This window comes from Melospiza melodia, chromosome 18 (assembly GCF_035770615.1).
Source record: "Melospiza melodia melodia isolate bMelMel2 chromosome 18, bMelMel2.pri, whole genome shotgun sequence".
Taxonomy (NCBI): domain Eukaryota; kingdom Metazoa; phylum Chordata; class Aves; order Passeriformes; family Passerellidae; genus Melospiza; species Melospiza melodia.
Genome location: NC_086211.1, coordinates 7827124 through 7845489, shown reverse-complemented (window position 1 = coordinate 7845489; position 18366 = coordinate 7827124). Strand labels below are relative to the sequence as shown.

Sequence of the window (18366 nt, the reverse complement as noted above, 5' to 3'; positions counted from 1 at the left end):
AGGCTGTTGTTGCACAGAAACCTGGATTTAAGGCTGAGCAGCACAGACACAGGTGCTTGGCCTGTCTCTGCCTCTGCACCTTGGATTTACTCCCCTGTCCAGCCTTATTTACAAAGAGGAATCATTTGTTTTGCTTTGTTGAGTGAAAGTCATTGAGAGATTTAGATAAAAATTGCTTTGTAAGAATGAATAGTTGTTTGAGGAAGCTGTTGTTGCTGAGGAAATAGAAGTGATGAGAATATTGTCAGAGATCTCTAATTGTGCTGAAGTAAAGCTGGTCATAAAATCACTGTGGTATTTGGATTGCTTCAGTGTTGGTGACCTTTTATTATTCATCTTCTTGGCTGCTCATTTAAATGAACAAGGCTCTAATGATTTTGTGTTTTTATTGGTTCATTTCCTTTAAAAGCTATAAAGGAAAATAAATTTTTCTCACAATAAAATCCTTTCACCAGAATGGCAACTTGGAAGAGAACAATGCATCTTATTGTTAACACAGTGTGGTCTTTTCACAATGTTAGAGAATGCTCCATTTGTGACAGTGCTGGTATGGAAATTTGTAGTTCTGGACAGTTCTGTAAAGTTCAAGCTGTTTCTGGTCAAGAGAACATGTAGCAGTGAATCCTCTCTGCTTTGTGTGGGGGGAAATTGCTCTTATGCTCCTTATGGTCTCTCCTCAGCAAATTTAGGGGAAGTAGCTACAAATATGGTGCAAATATGTTCAAATCACCAGAGTTTCAGTGAAAGAATAGCAGGGAAAAACATCTTTGGTTAAATAAATAAATAAAAGTAGAATAGACTGGAGGGGAAAAAGCCTAAAGTTGCATTAATTTAGATTAATGACAGTGGTCTCTCTAAAAATTTACAGCTGGGGTGCTCTAAGTGCAAGGTTGGTTGGTGGGAGGGTGATTTCTGTGCAGGTGTAGGGAGTCTGGAGTTGTAAATGTGTCAGACCTACATTCTGTGCTGTGCCAAAGTGGGATGAGATGTAGGAGTCCTGAGTAATTATTTTATTTACAGTAGCTTATGTTGATTTACAGCCAGTGCTGTTTGCTGCATTTTGAATGGAGTATGAAAACCCTGACTGTATTTTTATGTGTGTAACTCTTGCTGTGTGTCACAAAAGGAGTGTCCTTTGAACTCCTGAGGGTTCAGAGAGGCTGCTGAGGTTAAGCTGGGTGTTTTGGGATGAGTGTACAGTAACATGGGAATATTTTTGTTCTCATCCTAGACCCTGAAGAGGCAGAGCCAGCTGGCTCTCTATTTCTTTAACACCATCCTGGCTCACGGGGACCTACGGAACAACAGACTGAACCAGCTCTCAGTCAATCTCTGGAATCTTGCTCAGAAGCATGGCTTTGCTGACACCAAGACTATGGTAAGGGAGGAAGACACAAAATGCACAGAGGTTTTAGTTCTTAATATCTTTTCCAATCTTTATTTGGGAAAAGGCAACATTTTCTTGAATTGAATAAACCTCATCTCTTCACAAGCAACTGTCTTTAAAAAAAAATCAAATTATCTTAAAACCCCAACAAGTTATATTTTCTAAATGCTTCTTAATGAACAAGCAACTTGTCTTATTTCAAGTGGTCTGTATCTTTCTAGAATTTTAATAGTATGACAAGCATTAAGGAACCTGAAAGTGTTGGTTGTTCTTAACTACTAGAAAACTAGCTTTAAGAGAAATACTGCATTTTTATTTTGTGGAGGAACCGCCTGGTCAAAGTTTGTAAAGTGGTATTTGAGAGCCTTTCAGAAACATATACATGATAAAGAGCATGATGTAAAACACCTTCACAAAGATGAACTGATGGCTGTGAAATGAGACACTGAAAATCTGCAAATACCTTTTTTTTTTTCAAATCTAGGTGAAAACCCTGGAATACATCAAGAGGAAGAGCAAACAACCTGAAATGAGTCATTTCACAGACCTGGCCCTCCGGCTTCCTCTGCAGTCCAGGACCTGATGGTGCCTCTTCCAGGGACTCACCTGCACAAGGGAGCAGGGAAGCAAGGCCACAAATCACTGATCCATCAGTGTATTGTTACTTTCCTTAGTGAGACACATTTACTTGGGCACAGCAAAGGTAAAACTGTTCTGAGTGCAATAATTTAACCTGAGTTTCTGTATCCAGTTTTACCATAGCATTGTTATTTTAAATGCTGATTTACATTCAGTAATCTTGAACCTCTATGGTTGCAAAAGCCTTTTGACATCTAATCTGTTGTAATTTTAACAAAAAAGGAAGATAATCTGTAGGAATGAGGTCACAGCCTCAAAACTTCATTCCTCTTGCAGAATAGTCATTCTCCTCTGCAGAAAGCAGCATTTCAATATAACAGACTAAGTTTTCTCTCTGCTTTGGGATGCTGCCAGCATTTGCCTGGCTAGTTCCAGTAGCAGAGAACAATGGCTGAGGTGTTACTGCTCTAACTTCTACAATACATTAACACAGACATGTTTATGTTTTCATTTTAGTCCAGTGGTGTTTTGTAAAATGGAAGGAATCTTTAAGTGTTGCAAAGGAAAATGGAAATTATGCAAAGTCCTCTATATTTGCAAAGTACCTATCACTGAATAAAACAATTTGCAGTTCATCTGTGTGTTCTGCGGGGGTTTGTGTATACAAATCTATCACCTTACCCTTCTGGAATTTAGTTACACATACTGTTATTATTTCTAATAAAATTTCACTCTCACCCCTTCTGCCCCATGGTAGGGAACCATGTTGAGATCTAATATCTATTTCTACTTTTGCTTAGTGGTTTTTTTTTTCTCCTTGCCAGGCAAGTGGCTGAGGGCTCAAATTCAGCATTTGTTTCAAACCAGAGGAGAAAACAGAACCTCAGCTACCTGGATTTTAGTAAAACAGGAGCCAAAACCTAGAAGGGCTGGTGGAAACTGGTGCTGAACACTGAGAGCAGTAGTGCAAATCAGCCTCATGTTGAGGTAGGAGAGGTTTAAATGAACTTTAGAGAAGGTTTTCTCCAAGAAGTTTAGACCCTGCAGGAAGAGCATCTCCCTCTTCCCAGATACAGGAATGGATTCATGGCAGCCCCTTAAGATGGAGTCTCAGCATAATTTTCACTTCCTCTCAAGAGTTGCCCAAAATGCATCAGAACCCAGTGCTCCTAAGTGTGTTTTCTGCTAAAGGCAGATGCTTTCAGCTAGAGCAGTCCATTGCAGAAAACTATTGTGGAAAAGTGAAACTGTCTTAAAAGATAAAGAAATGGAGTAGTTCTATTGGTGCTACTCTCCAAAATGCTTATACTTCCATTTTTAGTTAACAGCTGCTGATGGAAAATCCAACTGCCAGAGCATAGTTCCAATACTGAGGATGTTCAGTGCTCTCTGTTGTTATAAGGAAGATGTTACATTTTAATGAATTACTTTCTGAGTTAAAAGTTTGCCCTCATCAAATTTGAGAGCACACCACTAATGTGTCTTCAAAGTAAAGCACCATCATTTTCTACCACTGAGTGTAAACAATGTGAACATTTTACAGACAATAAAATCCTTTGGAATCACTTATGATATAGATAAAAGTAAGTTTATTAAATCAGCATTTAAAAAAAATACGGAATTTCTGCATTTAAAAAAAAACCAATGGAACTAATTGCAGGCATGGCACACATCTTCAGTCTTTGAAGGAGGTTGTCTCTTGCCTTGCAGAACATAATAAAGGCTTCAAAAACTTACTGTTTGGATGAAGTGAGGACTCAGCTCCACTGGTATATGCAGCTGAAAACTTGAACTTCAAGGACTTATCGAAATGCTGAAGAAATTTCATTCATTATTTTATTTCAAGTAAAAAAACGTAGAAGGCAAAAAGAAATTTTCCTCTCTTTATTACTTCTGAGTTTTAATCTTCAAATTTTATAGATCTAGATGCATATTTGTCTATGTATCCTTTTTTGTTAGCATTAGGCTGAAATCCAAGACCAATTCCTCTGTGTTGCTTGAAGTCCATTGCTTTATCAAACTCCATCTTCAGAGCCTGCTGTAACTTCTCCTCCCCTTCCTGGTTCAGAGCCATGTTTGGTTTGTTTGCAATTGCTGAAGGACTTTGGATAGGCACAGGACCCTTTTTAAAACCACCCAACAGTCTAAAAAACTTATTTTGTTCCACAGAACTTTTAAAAGTAGCTGTACTCCACTGTCCAAGCTTTGTTTCCTGTAAAGCAAAACAAGGTTAATAGTAAAATTAAGAAATACCAAGACCAAGAAAGACAATTTCTGGCTGTGTACATGAGAACAGAAGCCTGACAGGGGCACAGAGCTGGGAGCTGTTATTCCATGGGCAGAACCTCTCCAGGGATGTGGTACCAGACTGAGCTGACTCTGCCTGAGGGCACCCTCATCAGCATTTCAGCTGGAGCCAGGGGTTAATGCCCTTGGAGAAGCTCCTTTCCCTCTGTCCTTGGCTTTCTGCTCTCTCTTTACCCAGCTCCAAGAGCCAGACAGCATCTCTCATTCTAGGAAAACTGTCAGACTTAATCCTCTTTCACTGTCACTTTGTAGGGTTATCTTTTCATCCTCCCACTGCCTTGGTAGGGAGCTGCTGTTTTCAGCAGTGTTTGTTAGTTGTGGACACTGTTTAATCTGGTTTATAAGCTTTAAGTAATATTTGCCTTCTCATCCCACTAATTACAGTTAATATTGCAAGGGTGCACAACCAGAGGGCCTCCCCCATCCAACATGACTCAGTCTAGTTCTCTTAAAGCCTCTCCTCCCTTGCAGTTTGCTGGTTTTTTTGTATTTACTGTATTTGCATTTAACTGCCCTCTGAACTACTTCACCCCTTCAGGATTTTTCTTCTGGCTGCAGATTCTGGCTCCTTTCTGAGGAGGCAATATCCAACTAAAATGAGATTTCAGCTGTTTGTGGAAAACCCCATATACACCATAGGATTTACAGAGTTCATGAACTTTTGGCTTACCTAAGAACAGGCTTCATTATTCAAGGGTGTATTTGACTCCTGAGCTACAGTTATGCAGTCACTTACAAATATTTTTGGCAGGACTTACTCAGAATTTTTTCTTTAAAACTGGGAATGATACTAAATGGCAGAATGTCTAATTATTAATTAAACAGACTGAGCTGCCTACATCAAATGAAAAAAAGTCAATTCAGTGGTATCTTTATGTCAGTCTGAAATCCTTCCAACAGAACAGTTGCAGCTTGCATGAACAGTCATTGTCCAGCAGCCAGCCAACACGACACACAGCATGCAGGCAAGCTGCAGCAGGGGTTTAAGGTAAAAAAAAGCAAGGCTGGAGTATCATTCACTATCCCAGGCCAGAATACCTGGAATGAAAGAAAGCTGCCCATAATACTTCAGCCTTTTGACCTTGCAAGCTGCTGCACAAGCCCAGTCTGTGACAGATACATGCACACATCCAGACACACACAGGACACAGATAAATAAATGTAAGTCCTCCCTTTGCAATGGGAGACATCTGCACTGATGCAAATATAATTATGGCTTGTCAAAACTCTGGTTTTAAGTGAGCTGCTGGCAGGCACTACACAGCTTCTGCTGAAGCATTTCCAGCTCACTTTGTGCAGCTGATGAATTGGTTTTCACAGCTTCTATTCTTCTGCATACTACTAAACAGAAACAGATCAGTGCCAAAGAGCTGAGATCTCCTGCCAAGGATGTCATTTTTCTCAATGACTCCAGAGACTATTAGACAGTTGTAGTTCCAGAGCAATGAGACTCCCTCTCACTATGTCAGATCTACAGGAGCTGTTTCTGGCATTTGTTTGAGGCATATTGCAGCTTTCTAGGCATTCTGGCAGTCCTGCAAAACAACAGAAGCCTGAATTACTAGCAAAGCTTTCTCTCCACCTCGATCTCCTTAGCCCTGGCTAAACACTGCAGCAAGCTTCCACAACCTTACTGTGAATGTGTCAGGCTGAGTGGATGCAAAAGCAAAGAATCAGGAATCACCTTCCAAAGAGGTGGGGGAAGATGTAGAAGCCATGAGAGGACTGACTCTGAACATCACACACCTGTGTTAACAGCTGCCACCCCTCTACCTTTCCATGTTTGCCTCTGCTGCTGAATGTGTGCAAAGTCTTGCAGGTAAGAAAGCAGAAACACTTCAGTGACTGCTGCATCCACATCCCAAAAATTACTTGTATTTCACAGTAAGCAGAAAATGCTTCTGTAGCAATGTCTGATGGCTCATTCTCCAGAGAAACCAGAGAAAATGTTGTTTTTGAGGAGTGATGATGGGAATTAGAGCAGTGTGCAGTGGCAAGGAGTTCAGTGCTCAGCTGTCAGACTCTGGGCACTGAACCAAGCTGTTCTATAGCATGACCTGAAATCTGCAGCAGAAGGAACACTGCTGTACATGAGCCACATACAAAAAGAGCACAGTGGTTCTCAGAGGAACCTGCCCTGGAACACAGCATTTCCATCAGGCTGGGGTCTAAACTCGTACATCACCTGTGCCACTTTGGAACTGAGGGCCTTGGTTTTGCCAGATTCTCTGTCAATTTCTTCTTGCAGGGCCTGTCGCCTCACCTAGTGTGCAGAAAATGACACATGCAGCATAAGACTGAGTCCAGGGTGTTAATGACAAATCACAATGAAATAGTAAGAGAAAAGCAGAATCATTAGTTATCTTAAGAATTTTGCAAGGAAAATTAACAGGTGCATGGGATCCTTTCACACACTCAACATGAGAACTGTAATTTTTTAGTGTCTGTTAAATGAGTGCTTTGCTGCATCAAGTAAGTCTAATTTTCTTACTGCCTGCATTGATGAGAGGCAAAGAAATGTGTCTTTAACTTAGTAAAGTGAGTTAGTTCTGACATTGACTGTACATTTTGGACTTAACCCACATGCGAAGCACATTTTAAGCAGAGCTTTATTTAGGGAAATTTAGGCATAGATAAGCAACAAAGCAGTTTTTTGTATCAATTCCTATGCATATGTTAAATGCTGATTTGCTTTAGATCTTACCCAGTTAGGACAAAGCATACCTTGTCTATGTTAATTTCATCACAGTTTCCTTTCTTTTCCTTCACAATAATTACACCATCTAGATGTTCCTGTAAAACAGGAAAAAGCTTGTATGATTATTTTTATCCATTCTGATTAATTAGAATTTACACAGCCCTTACCACAGAAGTAGTTAAAAAAGTAAGCAATCAGTAGTACTGTTCAGGAGCAAGAAGAAATAGTCAGCTCTAAGATGAAAATGCCAATTAAATCTGTGTATTCCTGTGGAAAGGTCTCACAGAGATTTTTTTCTTTTAATCAAGATAAATGATTTTTGGATTTACACATGAATAGGGACCTGCCAACAACACTGGCACACAGAGTAATGTTTGCAGGCAGAGTAATTTCAAATTAAACCATTTTGTAAAAGCTTAAATTTATATTTCAAGAAGGGCACAGAGACAGTGAAAGTTAAACAAAAATAGAAATTGGAGGTAAAATAACTAAAGGTCTCTCTGACACAAATGCACAAAAGCCAATCAAGAGCAGCTGCACTGTGCTCCCTTGTGGATGAAGGTCCCCAGGAGCACAGGAGAGGCAGAGCTCACACAGGAACTGTCCCCTGCAGTGGCAGCCAGAGCTCCTGATGCCACAGCTGAGAGCAAGGAACAGGGAGCTGATGGAAGAGACACAGCAGCTCCAGAAGGAATGGATGGGCTGGAAGGCAGGAGGTAAATCTGGGCAGAGCCACACACAGCCAGACCCTGATCACAGCTCCACAAAGTGCAGCCCCTCTGCAGCTTTGCTCCCACTGAGTGGCACCCCTAAACCACTGTCCCCAGCCTTTCTCTCCCAAATTTGTAATCGGGAGAAGCTTTTGGGGCATCCAGTCTAAGTCCAGGATAGTGGTAAATGAGAGCCATAAGCTTTACACCAGCCTGGAAAAAGTGGCCAAAGGGAAGATCTATTGATACAGCTAACATAATAAACCAAGCATGAAACAGCCAGGGAAACGACAAGGAAATGATTTGTAACACACTTGTGTCAGCAAAACCTGCTGTTACTTTTTTGAGGCTTAAGTTCTATTAAAAGCTATCAATGATTTACCTCATTTTCCAAAGCTACCTTTTATACACACACACAAGTACATGCACTATTAAAAATGGGAGAACACCGTCTGCAGGAAGGAGAGCTTGTGCTCTTGGAAGAAAAGAAGAAACCAAACCAACTCCCAATTTCCTTCTAGATGGCCTGGTACTGTCTTTTCAGATCTATTAAAACAAGCAGGTAAACTGTCCTGACAGGACTCTGCAAACAACTGCAGCAGATTTTGTTCTTGTTAGCTGCAAGGAGGGACACCCCCATCCCTGCTCATTCCCAGCACGGTGCTGACCTGCTGAGTGGGAAAAACCACCCCTGGAGGGGTGCCAAGCTGCCTCCAACTCATGGAAAAGGAGCACACTCACATGTGGAGGGGGTCTGCTGTCTGCTGGCACACATCAAAGCACTGAACCGAGTGCTCATCCTCCTCACTGCCCCAGCTGACTCCAATGGCATCCACCAGAAAAACGCCAAGCACTGCTATTAACTGGGTATCACTCACATTGTCCTTAAAACCTGCTCTTTGACTTGCAGGGCAAGCCCAACAGAGGAGTTTTAAGGCATGCACAGCCTTGTGTGATATGCTGTAGATTAAAACATTTCAGGACTGTGGCACATTTAAATGCAAGACCACACAATCAGCCACATTATTATTATTAGTGCACTGTCTTTTGGCCTGGCAGGAACTAGAACTTGCTAGAGCTGATTAACCCAGACCTCTCAATCTTCAGATTTTCTTTTGAGTAGTTTCTTATTATTATTAAAGGAGCTGCCTATGGGAAAGAGGAACAAAACATGCATCACACTACTGCCTTCTCCACACTTTGCAAGCTATTTGCTGGTTTCCATATTAACTGGTCATGAAAGTTTGCATGTCATTGCAGGGCTTATCTTGCCCTTAAACAATGTAAGCAGCTGCAAAATCCAAATAATGTTCAACAATCTCAAAAAGGCAATGCCAATTTAATTAGAAAATATACCCAGCAATAAAACCACCCTGTCCTTTTGAAAGGTCAAAAGGAGAAATCCAACTTGAAAGCCCCAAACATCTGCTCACTTCATGACTGATAAGCACACACACTCCCCTCACAAACCCCTGTGAAAAAAGCTGTATCTGGGTCTCCACATGAATCTAAATTTAATTATTAGCACTAGGCACCAGGCAGCTGTCAGGTTTCCACAGAACTTGAGGAAACTGCATCTGAGTGCATGACAAAGCACAGCACACCATGAAGGGAGCTGGGGAAGCAGCTCACACTATGGTCTGCTATACCCTTAAAAAAATATCTTCAAAAATACCTAGAAAAATACCTTCAAAAATCTTCAAAGATACCTTCTTAACTAGTGCTTGACATTTAAATAAACCAAGCATTCAAAATTCTTGATAGAAAGCAACTGGAGTGCAGGTTTCCATTACCTACAGGAATAAAAACAACCTCCTAGTAATTTGCAATGTGCCATTTTCAAAGTCAAGTTTAAGCAACTCATAATACAGATAGATACCTATTGCTTTTCTGAGCATCTCACAGCTTAATTCCCAATGATAACAACAGAAGTTGGGCATGTAGGTACTAACTTTTGGCACCCTTAGCTTTAAAATATAACTTTGATCAGATAAAGAAAAAATGCCTGTATTTCAAATATTTCATCATGATCATTTTACCTCAGAAATGGCAAGTACTTCAGGACTCTGGGATGGGATTTCCTGACCAGTCAGTCAGGATACAATCCCAGTTAACCTCAGTTACAATTCACACAGTTCTTACATCTATTTATTTTCTTGCAGAGATTTATTTTTATAATTAAAACTACCTGTTTAGGTCTTTAGTATCTTTCTATCAGAATTTATATTTCAATGCTCTTGGCTCAGTCTACACTTAGGATTCCTAGGATTTTCATTGAAGTTTTGTTGGAATTAGTCAATAGGTTTTGGCTAACTTTCCCCTTTGCTCCTAACATTACATAACTCCAGCAGTGACAGCAGCAAAGCCTGAGGAAAGTCTAACAAACAATTAGATGAGCTCCTGCTGCCAGGGTTACACCTGCTCAGGGTAAATGACATGGCATTAAACTCCTATTTTATGAAGTACTGCCACTTTGCTAAGAGCAACTGAGCATTTATGACTGTACAAACCCACTATATTTTGGGTCAATACTTGCTGCTAGTTGTAATATTTACATTTTTACAACTGAGACACTGTGTGATGACAGCAGCAGGCATCAGTGCTTCCCCAGGTGTCACAGGATCAGCTCAGCTGGGGTTGGACCCCTCTATGGGCCCTTCTTTAAGAGCTGGGCTGGCTGATCCCTGTGGGTCCTTCCCAGCTCAGGATGTCCTGAGAGCTGTGCCATGCTGAATGTGCCACCCTGTGAGCTGTGCCACGCTGAATGTGGCACCCTGTGAGCTGAATGTGCCACCCTGTGAGCTGTGCCATGCTCAATGTGGCACCCTGTGAGCTGTGCCATGCTGAATGTGCCACCCTGTGAGCTGTGCCATGCTCAATGTGCCATCCTGAGAGCTGTGCCATGCTGAATGTGCCACCCTGTGACCTCTGCCATGCTGAATGTGCCACCCTGTGAGCTGTGCCATGCTCAATGTGGCACCCTGTGAGCTGTGCCATGCTGAATGGGACACCCTGTGAGCTGTGCCATGCTCAATGTGCCATCCTGAGAGCTGTGCCATGCTGAATGTGTCACCCTGTGACCTCTGCCATGCTGAATGTGCCACCCTGTGAGCTGTGCCATGCTCAACGTGCCATTCCTGTGAGCTGTGCCATGCTGAATGTGACACTCTGTGAGCCGTGCCATGCTGAATGGGACACCCTGTGAGCTGTGCCATGCTCAATGTGCCACCCTGTGAGCTGTGCCATGCTCAATGTGCCATGCTGAATGTGCCATCCTGTGAGCTGTGCCATGCTGAATGTGCCATCCTGTGCCATGCTGACAGACCAGCTGGTCCTGCCTCCCCCCACCCAGGGGGACCCTCAGTGACCTCAGTGTCACCAAGAGCAGAGCAGGGAACTGCCCCAAAGGCTTTCAGTTCCCCTGCAGGAGGGAGCAAAGCTGCCCTCCTCTCCCCAACTCACCACTGTCTGATTCCATGGGGGTTCTGTCTTGATCTTTTTCTCATCTGCTTTTGAACCTGGCTCCTCAGCTGACTCCTGTGGTGGTACTTCTTTCCTTCCTTTCCTTTTTCTGTCACACAGCACAGGATTGCTATTGCATAATGCCCCATCCACAGTGTCCCCTGTAACACACTCAGCTTGCTCCATTTCACTCTCTTTGTTCTTATTGTTTTCCAGTAGCGCCTTTTGGCTTTTAGAAGCACTGTCAGTGTTTGAAGAAACTTCTGAGTATGTTGTTTCCTTTTCCTTTTTCTTCATCTTCTTCTTTTTCTTCTTACTGACTTCATTATTATATTTGAAATTCTTCCTGTGTTTCCTTCCAGACAGCTCTTCTTCCTCAAGCTCAATTTCTTGCTGTACTAGGAGATGCTTATCAGGAATGCTGTGACTGCAGTCTTGCTTATCTTCACAGGTTAAGGAAGAAACAGCTTTTTTTTTCTTCTTCTCCCTCTCTTTAATACACCCAAAGTTCTTAATTTTGTCCTCTTCCTCTCTGCTTGTCCATGTAAATTCCCAGGAATTATGTTTCTTCCTTTTTCTAGAGTCACTTAATGCACTGGGGCTACCAGGAACTCGATGCATGCAGTCCTCATTAGCTGCCAGTGGTAAAAAGCAGTCAGACTTATCTTTCTTTTTATTTTTCTTCTTTCTTACACAACTCTCCCCACCATTCTGGGCATTACCTGTGTCATAGTCCTCACCCATAAAAACTGTTTTTTGTGAAGTGTATTTGTGGGTGTTTTTACAGACTTTTGTAGATTGCCTTTGTTCACTGTCCTGGATGTCCTCTAATGAAAAACTGTATTTCTTCTTTTTTTTCTTTGCTACCTCACCATCCAATTCCAAATCCAAAGCAGTATTCTTCCTCTTTTTTTTAAATGATAATTTATTTCTCTTAGTACCATCTGTGCAATGATTTGAAAGCTCCACGTCACTACTCTCATTATCCTCCAAGGAGAAATGACAATGGACTTTTTTTTTCTTCTTTTTGAATATTTTAATTTGTTCCTCTGATTCCTCTTGAAGTTGTAAATCCAGATGACCTTTTCTATTCACAAAGCCTTCTAAATGATCTTCCCTGAGTAATTCAGAGCCAGCTTTCTTCTTCTTATTTTTCTTATGATTCCTTGGTTGCAATTTGTGTAAGCACTCATCTTTTAAATTTTCCTTTTTCCTGCTCTTCTTCTTTTTCTTGAGACGGCCACTGTCCTGAGTTTTAATGACAGTTTTAACATCTTCCTCAATTTCAATGACAGTCTTCACCTTTTTCTTCTTCTGCACAGGCTGCTCATGAACGTCTTTTCTCTTTTTCTTTATTATCATTCTAAAAAAAGAATACGAAGATGTTAATGAACTGAAAAAGGATATGAAAATGTTAGTGAACTGCTTCAAAGAGACCATGCAAGTCCTAATCTACTTGGTCATCCTTTATTCTGAAACCATTCCTGATCCCCCATTGTCCCTGACACTCCAATCACAGTCTGCTTTCCATGATGGGCAACCAGAACATACTGACATACTGAAAACACTGTTTATGGGGCGATTCTTTTATGATGTTGTTTAGTGTACCTTGCCTTAGTCTGTAAACTTCTATTTGTTTCACAGCAGCAGAGCATAATGTTGTCTCAGTACCTATGCTCCAAATGTCCCTTCTAAACGGCAAAACATATCCGTGTGTATACACACAAACACAATTAGTGCGTATGTACACAAATACAATTAGTTTTCCAGATCCCTGTGACTTTTCACTTAACACTGAACTTCACACGGCTTTACTGCTCACTCTGCATTACAAGGCCCTTCCAAGGGACCTGATTTAGTACCTTAAATTTCCTTCTATCTGTGGTGTCTTATCCTCGCTCTCCGGTTTTCTCAGGACATTTATGCCAAGGAATTGATTACAACAGAGCACCCTTTAGCACCCACACAGTGCGAAACTCAATTTTTCCTGCTGGTTTGCAGTAACACCATGAGGCACGCTGTCAAACCGCGGACAGAGCCCCGAGCCCAGCACAGCCCCCCTCGCTGCGTGTCCGGGCCCACCGCGGGGAGGGGAGGGGGTGTCAGCCCGAGTCCCGCCCCGGACCCGGCACGGCTCGGCACGCCTCGGCCCTGCCGCCACAGCATCCCGTGCGGTGCCGGTGCCTGTGTCGGCCGTGCCGTGAGGGGCCATTCCCTGTGCCCGTCCCTGTGCCGGCCGCGCCGTGAGGGGCCAGTCCCTGTGCCGGTCCCTGCCGTGCCGTGCCGGTCCCTGCCGTGCCGTGCCGGTCCCTGCCGTGCCGTGCCGTGCCGTACCGGGCCGTGCGGCGCTCACCTCCCGCGCCACGTGCAGCGCCCGCCGCCGCTCCGGAAGCGATCGCGCCGTGCCCGCCCCGCCCCGCCCCGCCCCGCCCGGCCCCGCGCGGGCGCTGCCGGAGCCGTTGCCGCGGTGACGATCGGGACGCGGCCATGGCGGAGGGCGGGCAGGGCCCAGGTGGGAGCCCCGGCCCCGGCTCCGCTCCGAGCCCCCCGGCCCTGCCCTGCCCTGCCCTGCCCTGCCCTGCCCTGCCCGTGCCCGGCCTGCCCTGCCCTGCCCTGCCCTGCCCTGCCCTGCCCGTGCCCGGCCTGCCCTGGCCTGGGGCCGCCCGCTCCTCTCGCCGGGCTCGGGGCTGCGCCCGCCCCACAGAGCGCGCACAGCCGCCCTGATCCACACCGGCACCAAGGCCGCGAGCGGTTCTGCTCAAGGGCCTTACGTTGTTTTTATTGCCATATGCATTTATTGCTTTTATTGCCTTATGGTGCTTTTATTGCCATAACTTCCCCACAGACACCCTTGGTGTGTGTTTGTGCAGCAGCCCGGCTGCTGCGAGCCTCTGGCGGGGCCTCAGAGCCCGTGGCACGGCCCTTGTGCCGTGTGGGTGATCCTGTACCCACAGGAGTTGGGTATTGCCTCGGGAAAGCAGAGAGGCGAATGTGTCAGTGCTGGTAAAACACTAAATTAATACCGAACATCTGTTCTCAGAGCACCATCCCAAAGCAAAGCCCCTGGGCTTCTCTCAAAGTCTGAGAACAAGGAAATTGCAAAGCTGGGGGACCAGCACTACATTCTGCAGTCCCCAGTGGGGTTGTCTTCCCTCAGTATTTCATGGTGCCCAAAGTAGGCACTTTGCACTAAAATGGCCATTTTTGGGTAGGAGTGAGGCTGGTTATCCCAAGCCAACACCTGCAGCACCCATGGGTTTGTGGTGCCATTAAACCCCGCTGGGACGGTGGAGCTGAACCTGCTGGGCCGGGCTCTCGGCGCTCTGCGCTGTGGGGCCTGTGGGTGTTCTCAGATCAAGCTCCTTCTCTTGGTCCTTGATTTTTCTCAGCCTGAGTCACTCAGTAATCCTTGAGGGTCATGTACAGCTTTTAGTTCTTTGGGGTTTTTGTTTATTTTATTTTATTTTGCAGACATTAATACTTAACTGTGTCTGTGGGATTTAATTGCTCATAGAGGAATCCAGTATGAAAAGCAGATTGTTGACTCGAAAAGTATTGTTTACTAGTAAAAACAATGGTTAATTCAGTGCATTCTACCTATGTTGAAATATTTTGAATTATTATTTTGGTACCTTTTGCCCAATAAAGGGTTCTTTTGTCAGCGAGAACCTTGTGCCTGACTTAAAGCTCAAGAGAGGACACGACAAGAATGTCTAAAGTTCTTGCTTGTTTTAAAACGTTAGATTTCATGTTAAACAAATATTTATTGCATATTAACTTTTGTTTTTTCAAACCTAAATAAATACCTTTTACAATAATGTTGCTTTAAGAGGAAAATAAATATATTTTTAGGGTCTCCTGGTAAATATTGTACTGTTTTTGAACTTTTAGAGCATGAAGAGGAACAGCCTCAAATTTCAGATGTTCCTCAATCAAAAGAAGATCCCAAATCAAAAGAAGAATCAGTGAGTACAGTTCAAGTAAAAAATCTGCATAGAGATGGATTGAAAATATTTTAAACAATGAAATGTGAAAATTAGGTACCCACAGGGTAGACATTCATAAAATGAAGACAAAACTATTATTTTTCAAACAGTTTATTTGAACCAACAAATGTAATATTCCAAATAATTGCTTGGGTAATGCTAACAAGAAAAGTGTATTTTCTTTAAAAAGTGAATGTCAGGACTTCTGAATAATGTGAAAGAGATATTTAAGCTTATGAGTGGAAAATACTTATTCAGAAAATGCTACCAGTATTAATTTAAAAATAATTACTATTTCTTACAATGGATAAAATCTTTTTAAAATTTTGGTATCTCACCATATTCTGTAAAAGGGAGTCATGTGCCTTCTCTTAGGTTTGGGTGATTTTAGTGTGCTGGAAACTGCAGAAGTTTTAAAAATGTAGTTATTAATATTATTACTTAAGTATGTTATTATTTAAGTGTAATTATTACACTTAATATTTTCAAGTAATCAGAAATACATAAACAATACAATATTTGAATTAGAAATTATAATTCCATATTTTTTAATTGACCTTCTAATTTTTTTCTGATTAATTGATTAATTGGTTTGTGGCTTTTTTTGTCTAGTCTGTTGGGATATTTAGACAGGATGCATTTCTTTTGAGCAGGTGCCTTTGGAAGCAGAAATTCCTGTGGAACAACTTTTTTCTGCCCCTACACTCCAATATCTGCCCCCTGTACTTGGGGAAACTCCCCCTGGAGACCCCCCTGATCCAAAAAAATGTAAGTAAGAGTACATTATCTTGAACCCTGCTGTGATTATTTCTCTTGTATATGGCAAGGATTTGGAATTTATTTAATTTAGAGTGTTAAGAGCCCCAACACCTTTGTTGTGTGGAATTTGCACGCTTTGGCCTCTGGTCTGAAATCAGAGAGCCAGCTTGGCCACTTGGTCAATGGAAGAAATATCAAATTATGCATTACTAAGGTAGTTCTGTGCTCTTCTGAATAAGTGACTTTTTATTTAGGCACTTAAATCAGAAATGGCAGGCATTTCTTCCTCTGATTTAATAATGCAGAACTAGGATCAATAGACTAAGTAGACAATTGAATTTGAGAACTGCTGTCAAAATTCTGTCTTTTCCCATCTGATTACAGACAAGAATGGAAGCAGCTCTGAAGTTTTGTTCTTCCATTTTTATCAATTCCTATACTTTATAATAAATTTCCCAAGCAGCTGTGTGTTTTTATTATGCATTTTAGCCCTTCATTTTGTCTTCTCTTCCATTAATTCTTTCTCCTTAGGAATTCCTGGTGCAAGTCAGAAGCATGGTTACCCTTGCCTTCTATATAAATATAGAAATATAGTCCTCCCAATTATGAGCATTTTCTGGCAGTATATTAACTAATTAAAGGTATAAAGCTGAGAATAAATTCAGTGTTTCAGCTGTGTTGCCAGAAGAGAACATTTGTATGATTTAATCTTTGCTGATCACACCAAAACCTGAATATTGCCTGAATGGGGAGAGGTGCCAGCCCAGACAGCCCTCTGGGAGGGGAAAGGTTGGGTACATGGAGTCATGTTAAAATCTCTGAAGGATCTGGCAATTATGACAAAGAAATCACAGCACCACTATAATGTAACCTTTGGTTTTTCTTCTGTCTAGAAATTCAGTTTTATGACTAACTCTGCTAATGCAGATTGTAAAGGGCATGAGATACCAAAGTGGTCTAACTGCAGCAGCACTGAGTTCAGCACAGGCTAATTTCTTCTTGTCAGGGTAAATTAATTCACAGAGCTTTTCACTTCTGTGACTAAACTGCTTCTGGTGTCTGAGTTTCTTCACTTAAAACTGAATCTGACGTCTCTGAGGCACACTGAGTTTGCAGTGGTGGTGCACATTTAGTTTGAGATTTACCCAAGTTTGTGTTGTGTTTGTTGACAAGTGAGGACAGACCAGTGGCTGTCTGTGAAATGAATCTGCTTTGTCCAAGCTGTGATGGTATTGACAAAATGACTGGAACTGACTTTAGCATATCTAATGGTGGTGTTTTTGTGAGATCCAAGTGCTTAGCTGTGAGTGAAGGCTCTCCTGTTTTGCTCAGGTTCTCCTCGAGAATTCTTGGAGTTTTACATCTTCCCAGTGCTCCTCCCAGGACTGGCTGCACTTCTGCATGAAGTAGAGAAGGAGAAGTATTTGGAGGTTGGTTTGTAGTTTTCATTTCAAATCACTGGCAGGAAGTTACAGTCTTTTATTTCACAAGCAGTATTTTTTAAATTTGGTCTTTTGCAAGAAAACCATCCATAATAACATGATATAACATATCAGGAGTTTTATTTGGATCTTAAATGTTATTTTCTCCAGTAATTCAGAACAGATTACATTCTACATGAATTTGGTCATTATAGAAAACCCACTTATGTGAAGAGATGCCCTGCTCAGGAAAGCAAGCTGAGGTCAGGTGATAGTTTTCCACTGTGACCTCATTTCTTCCTCCTTTTGAACAATAACTAGGAAAACAATAGCTCTTCATGCTTGCCATATAATTGAATATTTATGTTCTTTTCCATTGTTGTCCAGGTGCTTGAACTTGCACATTCTGTTTCCTCATCTGGCATAAATATGTGATTTTTAGTTATCCTTTAGTTTGGTAAGAAATGTGTTGTTCCATGTGGATTTGGAGGAAAAAACCCCAATTGCTGTAATTTGGGTTAAAATGGCTAATGAAATAACTTGAACTGAATTTTAGGATCAAAAGCAGAGTCCTTACAAACCCAAAGTAGGAACAGGGAGGAAGGATCTTGTGATAAACACATTGGAATACAGCTTCCAAAAATAAGAGGACAACAAAGATTGAAAAGATTCATGGAATTCATGAGACAACAGGACATGAAGAAGATTAATTGTGATGAAGCTAAGTGAAATCATGAAGGATGAGAAGAGAATACTGGGTTTGAATTCTGGCTAGACATGAGTCACTAAGGCCTGTAAAGGGCAGTGGTACAGAATAAACCAGTGGAAGATAAATGGAAGAAGCACTGGAAGGAAGGGAGGAATGAGCCCAGGAGAAGAGAGAGGGAATGGTGAGAGGCAATGAAGAGTGGGATTTTGATGAGAGGGACTAAAGGTTTTCATGTTTTGCATGGAAATTAAGATGAATGAGAAGAGCAGGAAAAGTTAAATAGGAAAGCTTTTGAGCAATTGAAATTGTGTTAAGGAAATCAGATTCTGGGGCCAACAGGGGAATTCA

The 18366-nt window shown here is 42.2% G+C and overlaps 3 protein-coding genes across 4 annotated transcripts in view; 2 read left to right on the top strand and 1 right to left on the bottom strand.

Annotated features, from left to right (window-relative positions):
- VPS35L (VPS35 endosomal protein sorting factor like) overlaps positions 1-2601 on the top strand; it is a 41885-nt gene extending 39284 nt beyond the window's left edge. The window contains exons 30-31 of the mRNA XM_063171920.1: positions 1232-1378; positions 1872-2601. Of these exons, the coding sequence (XP_063027990.1) occupies positions 1232-1378; positions 1872-1970 (246 nt within the window). The 3' untranslated portion in view covers positions 1971-2601. The remainder of the gene's footprint in view (positions 1-1231; positions 1379-1871) is intronic.
- Positions 2602-3532: 931 nt separating this feature from the next.
- On the bottom strand, positions 3533-13544 carry KNOP1 (lysine rich nucleolar protein 1). 2 transcript variants are annotated; one of them, XM_063171922.1, is made up of 5 exons: positions 13497-13544; positions 11144-12506; positions 6998-7066; positions 6459-6536; positions 3533-4178 (listed from the first exon to the last, which is right to left on the bottom strand). In XM_063171922.1, the coding sequence occupies exons 2-5, from the start codon at positions 12503-12505 to the stop codon at positions 3867-3869; spliced, it is 1821 nt and encodes a 606-aa protein (XP_063027992.1). In that variant the 5' UTR covers position 12506; positions 13497-13544; the 3' UTR covers positions 3533-3866. The 2 variants fall into 2 exon arrangements, with proteins under 2 accessions (XP_063027992.1, XP_063027991.1); XM_063171921.1 differs by having other exon boundaries at positions 13478-13518.
- A 57-nt stretch (positions 13545-13601) lies between these two features.
- Positions 13602-18366, top strand: part of IQCK (IQ motif containing K) — a 34982-nt gene continuing 30217 nt past the window's right edge. Inside the window, exons 1-4 of the mRNA XM_063171919.1 lie at positions 13602-13655; positions 15035-15108; positions 15783-15897; positions 17221-17318. Of these exons, the coding sequence (XP_063027989.1) occupies positions 13631-13655; positions 15035-15108; positions 15783-15897; positions 17221-17318 (312 nt within the window). The 5' untranslated portion in view covers positions 13602-13630. The remainder of the gene's footprint in view (positions 13656-15034; positions 15109-15782; positions 15898-17220; positions 17319-18366) is intronic.